General features: G+C 35.8%; 1 protein-coding gene across 1 annotated transcript in view; it reads right to left on the minus strand.

Moving 5' to 3' along the window:
• Positions 1-20,913, minus strand: part of KANSL1L (KAT8 regulatory NSL complex subunit 1 like) — a 110,623-nt gene that overhangs the window by 41,278 nt on the left and 48,432 nt on the right. The window contains exon 5 of the mRNA XM_052664366.1: positions 1,983-2,187. Within this exon, the coding sequence (XP_052520326.1) occupies positions 1,983-2,187 (205 nt within the window). The remainder of the gene's footprint in view (positions 1-1,982; positions 2,188-20,913) is intronic.

The raw sequence follows: 20,913 nt of genomic DNA on the forward strand, positions 1-20,913 counted from the left end.
CCCCTATGTTCACAGCAGCACTGTACACAATAGCCAAGACATGGAAACAACCTGAATGTCTATCAACAGATAAGATAAAAAGATAAAGAACATGTGGTATAATGGAATATACTCAGTCATAAGAAATAACAAAATAATGCCATTTGCAGCAACATGGATCCAACTAGAGGTAATCATACCAAGTGAAGTATATCAGAGAGAGAAAGACAAATACCATATTATATTACTTACGTGTAGAAACCAAAATATGACAAAATGAAACTAACAATGAAACAGAAAGCATCACAGACAGAGAGAACAGACTGGCGGTTGCTAAAAGGGACACATTTGGTGGAGGGATGGAGGGGGAAGCTCGGGTTAGCTGATGTAAGCTTTTATATAGCAAGGTCCTTTGTATAGCACAGAAAACTATATTCAATATCCTATGACAACCATAACGGAAAAGAATATTAAGAAAAAATATGTATGTGTGTGTATAACTGAATCACTTTGCTGAACATCAGAAATTAACACAACATTGTAAATCAACTATACTGCAATAAAAATACTGATTAAAAAAATCTGGGTTATTTTTGTCATTACCAATGTAAATATTAATTGGTAAAAACATGGGCTTTGGAATCAGACCTATTTCTTACTAGCTATATGACCTTGGGAAAGTTACTTAATCTCCCTAAACTTCAATTTCTGCATCTAAAGCTGGGATTAATAATGCCTCATATAACTATATGTTTGAAGACTAAAAAAAAATAATATATTGAATATGCTTAGCATTATGACTGGAATATGATAAATTATATGGCCTATTAGTAACAAGAATATTAGACTTGTTTCTCCTTTGTTTACTGAAAGTTTTAAATTGTTCACTTGTCCAAGCCAATCTTTACATTACTAAGGCATACATAGTACGTTAGCAATACTGAGCAAATCTTCTAAATTATTCAAATAGATTCCTTCCAGTTAGAATATTAAGACCTATTTATGTGTGAAATATTTCTCTTAGACAATTCTATTTATAACTCTGAAATTATAAAATCAATTTCAAATATTTATTGCTTATAACAAGTTTAAATAAAAATTGTTAAATAAAGTATAATTTCTTATATAAAAACTCTAAATAAAATATTTTCCTATTAGGTTGATTAATTATGTAAAATTTCTGAAAATTCTGAAATAAAACTTTGAAAAATTTCAAGTTGAGAGAGCATACTAGTAACTGAACTACAAAATGGCAAAAATGAAATTATTGATAAAAATTAATTCGTCAGAATTCATAATCCTATTTATAAAAGGATCCTATAAAACCAAATTTGAAATTTGTTTCTAATGAAACAAAGCATCTTGATTTTTTAATAGAAATATATTTAAAAATAGCTAATGTAGTAATACTCAAAAACAATACTCAAGCAAAGATAAACTTCTTTCCTCTGACATATTATTTAAAATATAGAAAAAGAGCATGTTATACCTAATGATAACTAGAGATGACTTATTTTGCCCTCCATCACAGTTTATTTAAGATATGTACCGAAAGATGTAAACCTAATATTTTGCTAATAAATGAAAAACATGCTTTTCGAAATGAATGCTTTTAGTAAAGCATATTTTATTTGTAAAAAGTGTAAGCATGGTCATCTAAACTTTCACTGCTTATATGAAAAAGGGGTGCTCATCAAATTTAACAAATACGAAACCTAAAAAGGAAAGCAATGTCATTTCCTCCAAAATAACTACAGCCCTGTCGATTTTTACCTTTTTCTTTACTAAGCAAAAGACAAATATATAACTTGCTTGTGTTTTATTACCCTTACCGGTAAAGTTTTAAAATCAACTTGATAAGTAATTTTCTTTCAGTTTAGTTTAAACATGATTTAAAAAAATAGAAATGTGAGAATTTCAAAATACACTGCTATGTTAAAAAAAGTTATTAAATCTCACTTCTAAATAACTATGTACAATTGTTTTCCCAAAGGCAACCTTACCTGTGGAGTCCAATAAAATGTTGGGCTCAATCTGTAGAGTTTTCGTTTGTGGAAACTCTGAAGTGGCCTTGTTCGAGCTGCTGTACTCATGATAGTCAAGGATGGAGATTTCAATCTTGTCCTGTCTTTTCTCCTTTTCTTACTGTGCTTCTGGTTAAGTAACCAGCTACTGGAGGAAGAGAGCTCATCTAAATTCTCTGAAGCACTGAAATGCCATGAAATAATTGGGGAGTGGAGGGAATAAAACAAAACAAACAAACAAAGACAAAGAAAACTAAATGTAAATCACCTTGATCTATTATGACAGAGGAGCATTAATTTTAGCCAATTTTGTGGTAACAACTGATGAAAGAATCAATATTAATGGAAATTACATTTCAAGTTGTGAAAACAGAATCTGTATTTTCTCCTGCAAAATAAATATCCCATAGGTTAGAGATGCTCACATAAATTCACTAGTACAATGTAAATTTCACTGTAAATCAATAATCATGAATATTACAGTGTTAAAAGTATCTACATAAATTCTTTTTCAATAAGGGTGAATTTACACAGGATTGTAGATTTTAAAAAGGCTAAAGTCTCATCACTACATCATTAGCTGCTCTTACATAAGCATTACATATCTTTCCAGGGAATTCTGAAACAAAGATGCAATCTGTCTACATTTTAAGAATTTTTTAAAACTTCTGATGACACAGAAGACAAACTATAAAATATTTTATCAGATCACATAAACTACACATGAAAATAAGCATAATTTTATAATTATCCCTCATATTAATTTTAAAATATTTATTTAAATATTTTAGAACATCAGGAGGGAGTTTATGCTTATCACATAAATTTAACTTTATTTATACCAGTAGATTACATATAAAATATTCAGCTTTTCAGGCACTATAATCTACCAGTTCAACCTTATTTATATAAACAAAAGCTAGCCAACTTAGCATTCTAGGACAAGTGAATCTATATGTGCTATTGCTAATCACAAATAAATTCTAAATGTGCTATTTGGTTCAAGTAGAATCAGTGTTTAAAGGTAAATATGATACAGTTTTTCTATAGCTGTGTCACTGTTTTTGAATATTTATAGCTATAAAATATTCTATTATCTTTCAGATAAAGCAAGTAATTCAAGAACACTTTATATAGTAGAAAGAAACTAGAAATAAAGGTACCTGAATGGCTTCTGTTGGTGAAACCAAAAGAGAATAATAAAATATGGAATTTGGTGATAACATACAAATATATAATTGAGTATGTCTATTGCCAGAACAGTATAGGGAAAAAAATCTGATGATAAATATTTTATTTTTAAAATATTAACTTCAGTCTTCAGAAAGCTCTAGTCATGAAAGTTTTAATTATCAGTTAATAAATATTCTAAAGATTATCTATCTGAGAAAGGTTTAAGATCTACTAATACTCTCAAATGATCAGGTCCAGTTTCATATACTGATGTTACTTTTTGTGATATATCATATGTATGACTGACTATAAAAACCTGAAATGTATAAAGTGCCAAGTTACAGTCTGCTCTTGAGAAACCATTCTTTGAGCTGGGCTACCACGTCAAGGGTAAACAGAAGGCATAGGTGATAGCCAGTATCAAGTTAGGTACTAAGCACGTCAAGTACAGAAGTGAACCAAGGTCAGGAAGAAGACCGTTACAGTAGGTGGTTAGTACTAGAGGTGATCACATCAGGAGAGGGAGGATTCAGGAAGTAGGAGGAGATCTAGCACAAAAGGTGGCTCTTCTAGCAAGTGAGAAATATCTCTAGGCAGATGACTCTGGCTCCTTAAAAGAGACATTGCTTGGGTAATGTCTAGGGATAATGAAGAGTTTTTATCCTAGCAGTCTGGAACACAGTTAACCAGTTCTTTCCTCTGTTCAGTTCTCTAGTTGTTAATGGGAACTTGTTTCCCCTTCCCTGCAGGAGGTATAAGGAGGTGAGCCACTATCTTCTCAACTGAATGAGGTCTCTCAGCTTTTGAACTGGTAAGAGGCTCACAGGCTAGTTTAAAGATAAACGGAAAGCTTATCATTTGTGTCCCTAAATGTTATATTTTCAAGTTTCAAAGACTAATACAGTATCATTGGAAAAAGCTCACCAAAATTGGCACTTAAGTCATTTTATAAATAATTGATGAAAGTGAAACTGTTAGGCACTCTGTCGTGTCAGACTCTTTGCGACCCCATGGACTGTAGCCTGCCGGGGGATCTTCCCAACCCAGATATTGAACCTTCATCTCCTACACTGGCAGGCATATCCTTTAACCACTGAGCCACTTGGGAAGCTGTTGTAAAGGGTTATTGCAAACCACTGAGAAAACTCACTTATTCTGCCCAATGGTTTACACTAAAGAGAACAAATCTTACTGTAAAGGAGAACAAGAGGAAATTATTTGGAGGACAACAAAACGCTGCCTAAGGACTCTATAATCCAAGGTTATTTTTCCTCTCAGGAGATAATAATCCAATACCTAACACTAGTAGTAAAGAACCTGCCTGCCAAAGCAGGAGATGTAAGAGACCCGGGAGGAGGAGGAGAAAACCCAGGAAGGAAAAAACATTTTAATAAGAGTCAAGGCTAAGTTTTCCCACTGAATTGTGGATACACCCAGGAAACCCCAGAAACTGAGAATACAATAAGCCACTGCCAAGTACCGTCATAATTTTCACAAAAATTATCAATAAATATCAACATATAATTTTGAAATAGCATGCTTACAAATGGGGTAGTACCAGGCAAAGACACAAATCACACTCCTTTAGATTTCTAACTGGAAGCTTTTGTTCAGAGAACAATAGAAATCTCCAAAAGGATAGCCTAGGGCCTCTGTGTAATAGGCAGATAGTACAATTTGGCTCTAAAATAAACTAAATAATTGAGGAGGGGGAAGAAATGAGGGTGGTTTTTGGGCTTACACTTTTCTCCATTTCTATTACCTCTCTCTTAATCCAAGCTTTTTTCTGCCAGAATTCCTCCTTACACCCTTGCAACTGCCCCCATCCATTCACACTTTATTCCATCCAGTCCCTTCTAATCTTTCAGGAAAACAAATCTGGTCCTGTCTTACCCTTTCCTCCCATGCCTACACTGCTTAAAATCTCTCAAAGCCTTCTCATTGCTCTTGAGAAAAGTACTTAAATCCTTAATGGAAAAGGCCCTGATTGGTCTGCTCTCTCAGCCTCCTCATGTGTCACACTCCCTCTCCTTCCCTGTGTTTCAGCCACATTGCCTCTTTTAATTCCAAATAACTCACACTTGCTCCAGTACTAGACCAACTATATATAATATCTGCTTCCAGGAATTTTCTCACATCCTCCTTCACTTATGTAATTTCCAATAACCATTTGGCTCTCAGTTCAAAAGTTAGTACCTCAGGTAAGTCTCTGAGCCCTTGCATAGTCTCTCCAAAGACAGAGTCAAATTTCCCTTCTGAGTTCTGATAGTACCATTCACCTTTTCTTCATAGTATTTTTCATGATGCCAATTTTACAATGATTTGTGTTACTATCTGATTAGTGTCTTTTTCCTTTTCTAAAACTGTAAGTAATAGAGAGACTGTGTTTTAACTTTTTATCAGAAGTTCCTGATATTATACTTGGCATACAACAAATGCTCAATAAATATTTATAGAATGAATGGGGAAATGTACACATATATACATTTTCAGATTTATCACTCCAGCTCTGTGCTTTGCACAGGGTATTTATATAACACCACATAATGTGAAAGTGTTAGTTGCTCACTCATGTTCGACTCCTTGCAACTCCATGGATTGTAGCCCGCCAGGCTCCTCTGTCCATGAATTCTCTAGGCAAGAATATTAGAGTGGGTTGCCATTTTCTTCTCCAGGGGATCTTCTGGACTGAGGGACTGAACCCAGGTCTCCTGCATTGCAGGCAGATTCTTTACCATCTGAGCCACTGGGGAAGCCCATAACTTATATGGGAAGCATGTAACACTGCATACCACACCTACATAGTTTAGTGAATGAGTAAACATGGAATATTATAGTTTAAGAGCCAAAAGAAGCTCTAAATAGAAGGTTATAAGAGTGCATTTAGAAAAATAAGACATATTTACACTGCCTTGAATTCCATTCTAAATCTCTTAATTTTGACTTACAAAAGTTAGTTTCTGATAGTAAGCTATGATGTACCTTATTTTATCTTATAATCATATATGCCCATTATAAATGTGTAAGTATAATAAAGCAGATGAAAGCTGTAAGATATTTTTATTTGTAAAAGAAAAAGCATGGATAAAGTTTAATTTTTTTCTTCTAATTTAAAAAGTGCAAAATGACCAAGAGTTTTATCGAAGAAAATATTCCAAAAGTCATGAGTTCATGCTTTATTAACACTGCCTAATTTTTCTAATAGTAATGACTTTCTGATATAACTGATTGTCTATTACAATTCTAGAAAATCTTAGCAGTTAAGATATTTATGAATAATGACAGGCATTCAATTTGCTTTTACAGAGAATAAATGGAATTTTCAAGTGAATTTTTTAGTTAAAATTTTACTCTGATTACTACAGAAACCAAAGGCCCAGAAGTGAAGCATTTAATCTTTTAACTGATATTTGAATATTAATTCCTACCAAAATCACTTTTGCAAATAAACAAAAATTAATAAAACAATCTAAAGATATGGGCTTATAGGGACATATATTTGCTAAGTTCTTGGTGTCATCTTGGTGGTGGAGAAAATGGTGAATAAATACGGAAGAACAGTCTATTTTCAATCTGTTTTATAATAAACTCAATGAAAGATAGTCTAGGATTTTTAGTAACTTGTTCAAGTATTTCATAACTTTTTGCCTAAGCCAAAGTATATTCTTAAAAGGACTGGAATCATCATTATAATGCCATGCTCAAATGCTTTTAGTAAATAAGAAACTTCTGGGCCTGGCTCTAAATTTAGAAAGCTAAAACCATAAAAACACAGACAAGATTTCCTAAAGTTATTTTTATCTTCTAATCTCAAGAAATAGCAGCAGAAAACAAGTATTCAACACAGAATTTTAAAATACTGTTTTAGTACTTTTCAACATTTCCCCCACATTCATGTACTCTTATACTAAACACACTTAAGAAAAGCAGAACTCAACATGAGGAAGAAAATTAGAATGTGTATTATCTAAGAGATTATGATAGCCTGCCAGTTACCAATCTATTCTCATACACAAATACCCATACTTGCTATATGGGGCTGAAGAGTGTTGTCACATTTACATCTACCAGGAACCTCAGATTGTGACCCTACTTGCAAACACAGACTTTCAGGTGTAATTAATGAGGTAAAATGATGTCAGAGTGGATTAGGGTGGCCCTAAGTCCAGTCACTGATGTTCTTATAAGAAGAGACAAAGAGTTCAGGAAGAGATCCCAGGGAATAACATCCTCACATGTGAAGACAGAAGAGAAATGGCCTATAAGCCAAAAATGCCAAAGACTGCCAGGAACTACCGGAAGCCAGGAAAATGCAAGGAAGGATTCTGCCTTAAACCTTCAGAAAGAGCATGGCCCTGCCTGACACCTTGATTTTCAACATCTAGCCTCCAGAACTGTGGAAGAAAAAAAATCTCCTATATTAAGCCACATACTTTGTGCTGATTTGTTATAAGATCCCTATGAAACTGACATATTCATAAAGTACACGCCTAAGAATCACTATTTTTGCATAATTTGTAATCTCTATTTCAAGTCTACTTTTCGTCTTCTGGAGTTCTTTGATGACCTCAACCTATAGCAGCTAAAGTAGGCGGCAACATTTTCCAAACCTTCCCTGATGCCCAGAGTCCTGCCAATAGTTGAATTTACTATCTTTTTTTTTCTTGACAATATTTGGAGAAATGAACACATTATTTACTCAGATATATTCTGATATTTTAAAGAAATTACATAAAATAGGACTTTATAGAAACTCACTACAATGGCCTAGTAGGGGCATTACTTGTCTTCCACATGGCAAAAACAAGCATCTCTCTCAGATGACCAGTGGATCGAGATCCAGGCATTATCTACTACATAGAGAAAACAGTGCCTTGACCAGCCCATTTTCCCTACTCTAGGAATTAAGTAGGAAAATTACACCCCCCCCTCATTCACTCAAAAATACAAGTCTCTTCAACTGTAGCAAGAAGAAAATGCTGGAATACACTGTAAAATGACCTTCTAAATTAGATGTGTCTCTAAAAAAAATTTGATCTCTGGTTCCTCTGCCTTTTCTAAATCCAGCTTGAACATTTGGACGTTCTTGGTTCATGTACTGTCGAAGCCTCACTTGGAGAATTTTGAGCATTATTTTGCTAGGGCGTGAGATGAGTGCAATTGTGCATTAGTTTGAGTATTCTTTGGTATTGCCTTTCTTTCAGAATGGGATGAAAACTGACCTTTTTCAGTTCAATGGCCATGGCTGAGTCTTCCAAATTTGTTGGCATATGGAGTACAACACTTACATTTGGTTGTTATTGTTGATAACAGCATCATCTTTTAGGATTTGAAATACTTCAGCTGGAATTGCATCACTTTCACTAGCTTTGTTTGCAGTGATGCTTTATAAGGCCCAGTTGACTTCACCCTCTAGGATGTCTGGCTCTAGGTGAGTGATCACATCATCGTGGTTATCTGGGTCATTAGATCATTTTCATAGAGTTCTTCTGTGTATTCTTGCCACCTCTTCTTAATATCTTCTGCTTCTGTTAGGTCCATACCATTTCTGTCCTTTATTGTGCCCATCTTTGCATGAAATGTTCCCTTACTATCTCTAATTTTCTTGAAGAGATCTCTAGTCTCTCCCATTCTATTATTTTTTTCTATGTGTGGATCATGACAAACTGGAAAATTCTTCAAGAGATGGGAGTACCAGACCACCTCACCTGCCTCCTGAGAAATCTGTATACAGGTCAAGAAGCAACAGAACCAGACATGGAACAACAGACTGGTTCCAAATTGGGAAAGGAGTATGTCAAGACTGTATATTGTCACCTGCTTATTTAACTTATATGCAGAGTACATCATGCGAAATGTCAGGCTGGATGAAGCACAAGGTGGAATCAAGATTGCCGGGAGAAATATCAATAACCTCAGATATGCAGATGACACCACCCTTAAGGCAGAAAGTGAAGAGGAATTAAAGAAAAGAGCCTCTTGATGAAAGTGAAAGAGGAGAGTGAAAAAGCTGGCTTAAAGCTCAATATTCGGAGAACTAAGATCATGGCATCTGGTCCCATCACTTCATCGCAAAAGACGAGGCAGCAACGGAAACAGTGACAGACTTCATTATCTTGGGCTCCAAAATCACTGTAGATGGTGACTGCAGCCATGAAATAAAAGATGCTTGCTCCTTGGAAAAAAAGCAATGACCAACCTAGGCAGCAATTAAAAAGCAGAGACATTACTTTGCCAACAAAAGTCTGTAGTCAAAGCTATGGTTTTACCAGTATGGATGTGAGAGACAGACCATAAAGAAGGCTGAGCGCCAAAGAACTGATGCTTTTGAACTGTGGTGTTGGAGAAGACTCTTGAGAGTCCCTTGGACTGCAAGGAGATCCAACGAATCCATCCTAAAGGAAATCAGTCCTGAATAGTCACTGGAAGGAATGATGCTGAAGCTGAAACACCAATACTCTGGCCACCTGATGTGAAGAATTGACTCACTGGAAAAGACCTGGATGCTGGGAAAGATTGAAGGTGGGAGGAGAAGGGGATGACAGCGGATGAGATGGTTGGATGGCATCACCGACTCTATGGACCTAAGTTTGAGGAAACTCCAGGAGTTGGTGACGGACAGGGAGGCCTGGCGTGCTGCAGTCCATGGGGTTGCCAAGAGTCAGACGCGACTGAGTGACTGAACTGAACCAAAAAAATTAAGTTATTTACCTACTCTGAAAAATTAAGGTACACCTTTGCACAACCATTAAAATGGAAAAGAAGTATTTCAAGTGTAAAAACTCAGATATACTATTGAAATAAGATATAAAACTTCCAGTAGAGCTCAACAATGAAAATTATGTATAAAATGATAGAAAGGAAATATACTCTGAGCAATACAAGTGATTTCCACTTTCTTCTTGATAGCTTATGAATTTTTAAGTTATTGTACAATGAACTTATATTAATTTTACAAGAACACTAAAATGTCATCTATAATTTCAGTCGTTTTGGCATTCAGTTCAGTTCAGTTGCTCAGTCGTGTCCGATTCTTTGCGACCCCATTAATCGCAGCATGCCAGGCCTCCCTGTCCATCACCAACTCCCGGAGTTTACTCAGACTCACGGCCATCGAGTCAGTGATGCCATCCAGCCATCTCATCCTCTGTCGTCCCCTTTCTCCTCCTGCCTCCAATCCCTCCCAGCATCAGACTCTTTTCCAATGAGTCAACTCTTCGCCTGAGGTGCCCAAAGTACTGGAGTTTCAGCGTCAGCATCATTCCCTCCAAAGAAATGCCAGGGCTGATCTCCTTCAGAATGGACTGGTTGGATCTCCTTGCAGTCCAAGAGACTCTCAAGAGTCTTCTCCAACACCACAGTTCAAAAGCATCAATTCTTTGGCGCTCAGCCTTCTTCACAGTCCAACTCTCACATCCATACATGACCACTGGAAAAACCATAGCCTTGACTAGACGGACCTTAGTCGGCAAAGTAATGTCTCTGCTTTAGAATATGCTATCTAGGTTGGTCATAACTTTTCTTCCAAGGAGTAAGCGTCTTTTAATTTCATGGCTGCAGTCACCATCTGCAGTGATTTTGGAGCCCTAAAAAATAAAGTCTGACACTGTTTCCACTGTTTCCCCATCTATTTCCCAAGAAGTGATGGGACCGGATGCCATGATCTTCATTTTCTGAATGTTGAGCTTTAAGCCAACTTTTTCACTGTCCACTTTCACTTTCATCAAGAAGCTTTTTAGTTCCTCTTCACTTTCTGCCATATGGGTGGTATCATCTGCATATCTGAGGTTATTGATATTTCTCCTGGCAATCTTGATTCCAGCTTGTGTTTCCTCCAGTCCAGAGTTTCTCATGATGTACTCTGCATAGAAGTTAAATAAGCAGGGTGACAATATACAGCCTTGACGTACTCCTTTTCCTATTTGGAACCAGTCTGTTGTTCCATGTCCAGTTCTAACTGTTGCTTCCTGACCTGCATACAGATTAGGAACTTATAATACATTTTAAAGTGGCTATTCGAGAATAAGAGACTTAGGAAACATAACTACCAAATGTAATACAGATTTTGTTTGGGTCCTGATTCTAATAAATTGTCCATAAAAAGATGACTTTGAGACAACTGGCAAAATATGAATATGGATAGAGAATTTTTTGATGATGATAAAATATGACTAAAATATTATAAGAATGATAAAAAATTAGCAGATGATAAAAACATGGTGGGTATGTTGAAAAAAAGTTTACCAAAGAAATAAATGAAAGTTTTTATAGTTAAAATATCAATAAAATTATTTTTTTAAGTCCACAGGAAAAAAATATATCAGGAAGAGAAATAGCTGAAATATTGAGAACTATTTAAGCTAGGAATAAGCTAATTCACTTTTCTATGCTTTCTATATGTTCAAGTTTTACATAAAAAAGCTTGAGAGGAAAACAGATCAAATATTGTAGAGCCATCTGCCATTCCCACCTCTGGCTCTTAATTTCAAGAGCATTTTTTAGAGTATAAAGGCAAGGAGACTAGGAAGCCAAAATGTGAAGTGAAAGTGGCTCAGTCATGTCCAACTCTTTGCAACCCCATGGATTAACATTTCTAACTAACCTACGCTTGGGAGTACATCTCAGATTCTTCAGTATAATCTGTGAGCTGTTTTTCTGACATATAGAGTATAGTTTGAAATAGAGACTTTCTAATATTTCACTTTTTTTTTCATTTTAAAGGAAAATGTGCAAAGAGAAAAAAATCTGAAAAATTCTAAAATATTTTTTTAAATCCTTGCATCTAAACACAAATATATATTAAGTCTCTTTTTTTCCCCCTATAAAATCATACCCCTATGAGGGTCTAAGGCTGTTGCTGTTCAATTGGTAAGTCGTGTCTGACTGTGACACCATGGTATCACAATGATTTTGATATCCTGATTTTTTCCATCTCTAACATTCGAAAGGAAGTACATTCCTATATGACCACATCTTTTTAAATACAGATCATTTTTTTAACAGTTATATGACATGTCTTCCTGGAAAATCCCATGGACGGAGGAGCCTGGTTGGCTGCAGTCCATGGGGTCGCTAGGAGTCAGACACGACTGAGTGACTTCACTTTCACTTTTCACTTTCATGCTTTGGAGAAGGAAATGGCAACCTACTCCAGTGTTCTTGCCTGGAGAATCCCAGGGACAGGGGCGCCTGGTGGACTGCCATCCCTGGGGTCGCACAGAATCAGACACAACTGAAGCCACTTAGCAGCAGCAGCAGCATGACATGTCTTCCAGTGGTTGTATCACAATTTAAACATTTTCTACAACATTAAGTTTATATTAATAGAGATTAAAAGGGAAAATAAAGTTTTTACAAAAGAAAATAAATCCTACTGGTATTACTTTGAAAACACATCAGGAGACACTTTATTTCCTTATTGATATTGTACATCTAGCTGATACAATATTTAATGTCACTGAAACTCAAAATTATGTTTGAAAACTTCAGCCTAGAATTTGCTAACAATGTTTTCTCATAACTGAGAAGTGACTATTGAAAATATTATGAAGGTAAGAGAATTACTTTATATGTGATTAGTTTATCAGTTCAGCTGCAGTTTTTCAATTATGATGCCCAATTAGAAAGGATCATTACATTTTGTGAGATAATTATCATTTGTGGAAATAAATAGCATGATAATGATTCATTAGAATTTAATTTCATATCATATTCTGGGACCCATTAAAGCAAAACAACAACAAAAGTTCTAGACATTATGTCAAGTAGAAATTCACTTTCCCAGAGATAATACCCCATGGGGTAAATGAAGATGTACTTACAACATTTTATCTTCATTTTAGAGTATGAGATCTAAAAACAAATAACAATCTCTATGATGATAAAATGTAACGCTTCATTTGTTTGAAGATTCAGTCTTTTCAGTTGCTCAGTTCCTGGTGACTCATCTTAAACCCTGCTGCCAAGATTAACAAAGCTAAGAAAACAATTCTGACTTTTGGGAGATACTGCAATTAACTAAGAGGTGGGGGTTGGGAATCAATGAATAAAAAGTGGGCCAACAGCTGCCCTGAAAAATAATTAACCAAGTGAATTTACTTTAGACATACGCACAGATCATTAGGGTATTATAAAAATTACCTTAAATACTTTGAAAAAGTTGTAACAAACATTAAGTAATATGCAGTCCACTAAATAACAACACAGAATAGGTAACCAAACTTTAAAAAATCAAAATTTAAATTTCTTTCACTTTCATGCACTGAAGAAGGAAATGGCAACCCACTCCAGTATTCTCGTCTGGAGAATCCCAGGGACGGGGAAGCCTGGTGGGCTGCCATCTATGGAGTTGCACAGAGTCGGACACAACTGAAGCGACTTAGCAGCAGCAGCAACTATATATATATATATATATATATATATATATATGATGTGATATAAAGCTAGAATAAGAATGCTTTATTAGAAGCACTGACGAGTTTAATTATCTATTACATCCAAGTATACAGAATACAGCTGAAACTGCAAATGCCTTTTAAATAACCAAAAAAGATCTCAATGAGTCCATGGATGAAAGCTCACTCCTGTTACTATTAAGAGAGAGGCCTTATCTTTTACTTCAGAATCTCTTATTAGAGGACAGGTACTTCTACCATTCTGACTTTATCTGATTTTCTAGTCCAGAGTTAAATTAGATGAGAGGAAGCAGAATTGCAGGAGGCAGCATGCAATTAACAACATATCAATCTGACTATGACAGAGAAAAAGCAAATAAGTACAAAATATTTTGGGGGGAATGCTGATTACCTGTAAGAAATCCTAAAAGATATTTCATTCATTCAAAAAGTATTTATTCATGTCCATGTTATGACTCTGATGTAGATGTCAAGAAAATAGCAGTTAAGAAGACAGACCAGAATTCCTACTGTCACGGAGCTTACATTCTCATCCAGAAAGGTAGATAATAAACGAGTGAAAAACAAGAGTAAAATTATATCACACTTCTCTCATTTGATCCTCACAATAACCCAGCAAGCAAACTATTTGCATTTTAACTGTGATTTAGAAAGTTGCCTAAAATCACAATGCTACCAAGTTCTACAGTTGGGACTGATCTCAGACCCATCTAATTTCAGAACTATTTAACAATGCAATGAGTTTTCTTCATAGCACTTGACCAGGATTTTAATTTTACTTTTTTATTTAAAATTTTTCTTCACATTTTGTCTGTGGCATATGGGATCTTAGTTCCCTGACCAGGGATATAATCTGAGCTCCCTGCCTTGGAAGCATGGACTTCCATCAGCGAGACTGCCAAGGAAGTCCCACCAGGATTTTTTTTTTTTTTTTAGTCTTTACTTAAAAAATTTGTATTTATGTATTTATTTGCTTGTGCCAGGTCTTAGTTGTGGCACACAGAATATTTCAGTTGCGTGTGGGGGAACTAGCTGCCTGACCAGGGATTGAACCAGGGCCCCCTGCATGAAGAACATGGAATCTTTGTCACTAGACCACCAGGGAAGTCCCAGGATTTTAAATTACACATTTATTTGTGTGGTTCTTCAGTTGATACCATTTTTACCCAGTTAAACTCTATACCATAAGGTCAGAGCCCACACCTGGTTTTGTTCAACATCATAACCCAAGCCAATCCAATGCCTGGCATCCTGTATCACTTGGTATGTATTTGCTAACTATTAAGTGAATTCTTTCATTGATATACAATTATTAATCTTGATAGTCTGTGAGGATGTGGACACAGGGATGAGCCTGAGTTATCAAAGAAAAACTAAGATGAGGCTCATCCAAGAAAGGCAATGTGTAATAAATTTGACTTAGTTCTTACCAAATGGCTTATTTGAAAGTTTTTGATACTTGAGTAGAATCATCATTCCTCCTATTGTCTTGGGTACTTCTTGCCATAATAAATTCTATATTATGCTTTAAAGTTAATAAAATGTGTTGAGTAATTTCTCTTTATTCACTAAATCTCTAGATATAAGGTAACATAAAACACCGAAAGCAAAGAACAACAGTGATGTTACAAAGAGATATACATTTTAAGCTGTATTGAGACTTTTCTGTTTTTATTTTTCATTTGTTTGAATAAATGGAATTCTTTACAAATAAACATTTGATTGAAGACTATTAGCACTAGAAACTACTTTAGAAAAGATTTGTATCCCAGTAAATTTAGAATTAAAAAAATGCAATGTAAAGAAATTAACTGACTTGGCCAAGGTCACAAAATGTTGAAAACAAAAAGTACATGAAAAAAGTATATGTGTACTTCCATAATCTCAAGTTCTCTACAAACAACTAAATTAAAAGCCACTATAATTAAGAATAAACAAAAGTTAAAACCTTTTAGGGGGGAGAAAGGAGATTAAATGTCCCAAGGCAGTCTTTTGAGAAGGTATGTTTTCCTAATGTAACATGAAAATAAAACATAATAAGAGGAAAAAAACGCGATAGTGTGTTTATCCTCAGTTTAACAGTACTTGGTTTAATTACAGAGTCCCAAACAAATTAGGTAGACCAAAAACAATTCAGCAACATTTTACGTTCCCAAGAGATATGACAAAAAATAGATGGTCCCTCAGTGCCTCCTAGCACCTACGTGACCAGCGTCTTCAGTAATAGCTGGCCTATAGGGTTTACTGCTGTTGTTGCTCAGTTGCTGAGTCGAGTCCAACTCTTTGCAACACCATGGACTATAGCACACCAGGCTCCTCTGTCCATGGGGCTCTCACGGCAAGAATACTGAAGCAGGTTGACGTTTTCTTTGCCATGGGATATTTCCAAACCAGGGATTGAATCTGTGTCTTCTGCATTGGCAGGCAGATTCTTTACCACTAAGCCACGAGAGAAGCATGTTTTTGGTGTTACTTTCTCATTTTCCTTACCTTATTGTTCTGGGTCCTTGTGCTTGACTATATTTGACTGTGCTGATCAGTGCCCTCAAAAAATGACTTCTAAGGATTTCCTGGCCCTAATCAGATTGATTATATTCTTTGCAGCCAAAGATGGAGAAGTTCTATACAGTCAGCAAAAACAAGACTAGGAGCTGACTGTGGCTCAGATCATGAACTCTTATGGCCAAATTCAGACTGAAATTGAAGAAAGTAGGGAAAACCACTAGACCATTCAGGTATGACCTAAATCAAATCCCTTATGATTATACAGTAGAAGTGAGAAATAGATTCAAGGGATTAGATCTGATAGACAGAGTGCCTGAAGAACTATGGACGGAGGTTTGTGACACTGTACAGGAGACAGGAATCAAGACCATCCCCAAGGAAAAGAAATAGAAAAAGGCAAAGTGGTTGTCTGAGGAGGCCTTAAAAATAGCTGTGAGTAGAAGAGAAGCAAAAGCAAAGGAGAAAAGGAAAGATATACAGAGTTCCAAAGAATACAAAGCAGAGATAAGAAAGTGTTCCTCAGTGGTCAATGAAAAGACATAGAGGAAAACAATAGAATGGGAAAGACAAGGGATCTCTTGAAGAAAATTAGAGATACCAAGGGAACATTTCATGCAAAGATGGGCTCAAAAAAGGACAGAAATGGTCTGGACCTAACAGAAGCAGAAGATATTAAGAAGAGGTGGCAAGAATACACAGAAGAACTATAGAAAAGATTTTCACGAGCCTGATAATCATGATGCTGGGATCACTCACCTAGAGCCAGACATCCTGGAATGTGAAGTCAAGTGGGTCTTAGAAAGCATCACTATGAACAAAGCTAGTGGAGATGGAATTCCAGTTGAGCTATTTCAAATCTTAAAAGATGATGCTGTGAAAGTGCTACACTCAATATGCCAGCAAATATGGAAAACTCAGCAGTGGCCACAGAACTGAAAAAGGTCAGTTTTCATTCCAATCCCAAAGAAAGGCAATGCCAAAGAATGCTCAAACTACTGCACAATTGCACTCATCTCACATGCTAGTAAAGTAATGCTCAAAATTCTCCAAGCCAGGTTTCAACAGTATGTGAACTGTGAACGTCCAAATGATCAAGCCAGATTTAGAAAAGGCAGAGGAACCAGAGATCAAATTGCCAACATCTCCTGGATCATCAAAAAAACAGTGAGTTCCTGAAAAATATCTACTTCTGTTTTACTGACTATGCTAAAGCCTTTGACTGTGTGAACCACAACAAACTGTGGAAAATTCTGAAAGACATGGGAATCCCAGACCACCTGACCTGCCACTTGAGAAACCTATATGCAGGTCAGGAAGCAACAGTTAGAAGTGGACATGGAACAACAGATTGGTTCCAAATAGGAAAAGGAGTACATCAAGGCTGTATATTGTCACCCTGCTTATTTAACTTATATGCAGAGTACATCATGAGAAATGCTGGGCTGGATAAAGCACAAGCTGGAATCAAGATTGCTGGGAGAAATATTAATAACCTCAGATATGCAGATGATACCACCCTTATGGCAGAAAGTGAAGAAGAACTAAAGAGCCTCTTGATGAAAATGAAAGTGGTGAGTGAAAAAGTTGGCTTAAAGTTCAACATTCAGAAAACTATCATGGCATCTGGTCCCATCACTTTATGGCAAATAGATGGGGAAACAGTGTCAGAGTTTATTTTTGGGTGCTCCAAAATCACTGCAGATGGTGACTGCAGCCATGAAATTAAAAGACTCTTGCTCCTTGGAAGGAAAGTTATGACCAACGTAGACAGCATATTAAAAAGCAGAGATATTACTTTGCCAACAAAGGACTGTCTAGTCAAAGCTGTAGTTTTCCAGTAGTTACGTATGGATGTGAGAGTTGGACTATAAAGAAAGCTGAGCACTGAAGAATTGATGCTTTTGAGCTGTGGTTTTGAAGACTGTTGAGAATCCCTTGGACTGCAAGGAGATCCAACCAGTCCATCCTAAAGGAAATCAGTCCTGAATATTCACTGGAAGGACTGATGCTGAAGTTGAAACTCCAATACTTTGGTCACCTGATGCAAAGAACTGACCCACTGGAAATGACCCTGATGCTGGGAGAGACTGAAGGCGAGAGAACGGGATGACAGGGGCTGAGATAGTTGGTTGGCATCACTGACTCAATGGACATGAGTTTGAGTAAACTCCAGGAGTTGGTGATGGACAGGGATGCCTGACTGCTACAGTCCATGAGGGCACAAAGAATCGGGACAGGATTGAGTGACTGAACTGAACTGACTGAAGAAAGAAGGTACCTTCCCCTAGAGAGAATCTGCATTTGACTTTACACCTATTTTGTAGTGTCATCCATTCTAAAATCATTTTAAACTAGGGATTCCTTGATGACTCACTGATGGAAATTTGGACTGAAAATCCATGTCAAATCCCTATAATGTTCACATTATTTCAAAGTAGGTTTGCTATTTTCCTTGGTACTGTGCTCAATGTTGTGCTTCTGATATGCAGCAAAGAAATGAAAAAGAATATATATATTTACATATACAAATATATATATTTATAATATATAAACATATACAAAAGAATATATATTTATATATATATAGGCAAGGCCATGGGCTTTGATTTATCATCCTCTAACCCAAGCTATTAAAACTTCACTTGATTTTTCTGGATCTGACTTTCTCTCTTTACACACAAAGCTACCAAATCCTCAACTTGATATTTTGTCAGAATTTGGTCTCAAACAAAGTAGAATGCTGTGCCTTGTTTACTTTTCTGGGCTCTTGCTTTTTTTTTTTTTTTGAACTTTTGGTTTAGAAATGTTGTTGACAGCATTCAATAATTTCTCATTTACAATGTAAACAATTGAAAAATAAATCTCTTATTCAATCCACCAATTCCCCTTCTGGGTACATATGCAAAAAATAAAAAGCTGGGACCTCAACAGATATTTGTATACCCCTGTTCACAGAAGCATTATTCACACTAGCCAAAAGGTGGAAGCAACCCAAATATTCATCCAAAGATCAATGGGTAAACAAAACAGCAACTCAGAGCCTGAGGGTTGTGGGGGGATCTGTTCTTAGGGCTGGATGACTGCCTGGCTGAGTGCAGCCCTAACTGCCCCGCTCTCTCCCTAACAGGTTCTGAGCAGTGCCCGAGACCTTGCTACACAGAGCTTAGGCATGACACCGGGGATGTAGAAGTGGCCTACCCAGTTTCACTGAATAGCCTGTTTCAGGGAGAAGGAAGGGGGAGACATCTATCAATATATTGGGTGAGGGGGCATGGGGGTGTCAGAGAGGCAAATGTGTTGTGTTACTATGTCAATAAACTGATTTAAAGTTTAAAATAATGTTCACACATAAAGTAGAATTTTATTCCCTTAAAAAGGGAACATTGACATATGCTACAATATGGATGAACCTTGACAACATTATGCTAAGTGAAACGAGGCAATCACAGAAGGACAAACACTACATGATTTCATTTATATAAAATACCTAGCATAGTCAGCCTCATAGAGATGTAAAATAGAATGGTGGTTGCTAAGAACCAGGAAGAAGGAAGAATGTGGAGGCATTATTTAATAGATACAGACTTTTAGTTTAGTAACATGAAAAAAGTTCTGGAGATGGATGATGGAGACTATTGACAAAAATGTGAATTACTTAATGCTCCTAAAACTTAGAAATGATTAAATGGTAAATTTTATGGTATGTACATTTTACCAGAATTTTTAAAATTCTTACTCAAATGAATTTTCTTACCTTCATATTTACTTTAATACACAAAGTGAATAGTAAGTACTTTGTGGTTTGAATAACATTAAACAGAGCAAGCCCTTACTCTTGAAAATCTCTGAGTTTAAAAGATGTTTTGTTCCTATTAAACTACATATAAAGGAAAAAAATAACAAGAATATTGAAAAAACAGAAAGATATAAGAAATAAAACTAGGCCTCATTTGACATGGGCTTCCCTTGTGACTCAACTGGTGAAGAATCTATCTGCAATGTGGGAGACCTGGGTTCGATCCCTGGATTGGGAAGATCTCCTGGTGAAGGGAAGGGCTACCCACTCCAGTATTCTGGCCTGGAGAATTCCTTGGGGTTGCAAAGAGTCAGACACGCAACTTTCACTTTCATTTGACATTTTACTCCTAGAGTCAGAAGCTTCACAAAACATAAATTTTACATCGCTTCAATATCAATATCTCTTATTAAAACTTTTCCATATATTACTATAATGTGAAATTATGTATTTGATTAATTTTTAAAATTTTGATAATACTCTTAAATATGAGTAATGTAAAATAATCTGTTAAATTATTTTAAATTACTTTCTCCTGTCATAAGGTTCCCCCATAACTTTGTGGTATGTACCTCTACATTTCCCATCTGCGGCTCTTTCTCTTCTCTTTATTTTAATACAGATGTTTACATTTCTTCCATCTTAAAAACAAAAACAACTTCCTTGACTTTGTGTATTCATTTTATTTCAGCCTTTACAGTCAGCACCCTTGAAAATATAGTCTGGACTCCTCTTTATTTCATCTCCCATTCCATTCATAATCAACTCTTATTTCTGTCATGTCACACTACATATTCTTGCTAAAGTCTCAACTGATAAAACCAAGCAATATTTTTTAGTACCTCTCTTTGGTATCTAACACAATGACGACATATCCTCAAAATTTTCTTTCGGTGTTATTATTTTCTTATCTGTAATATATTCTAGTTTCTATGTTCCTGGTTAATATATTATAGTATATACTATCATAAATAGAATTTTCACAAAATTTTTTATGAGATCTGGAGTATCCCCCAAATCA

This window comes from Budorcas taxicolor, chromosome 2 (genome assembly GCF_023091745.1).
Source record: "Budorcas taxicolor isolate Tak-1 chromosome 2, Takin1.1, whole genome shotgun sequence".
Taxonomy (NCBI): domain Eukaryota; kingdom Metazoa; phylum Chordata; class Mammalia; order Artiodactyla; family Bovidae; genus Budorcas; species Budorcas taxicolor.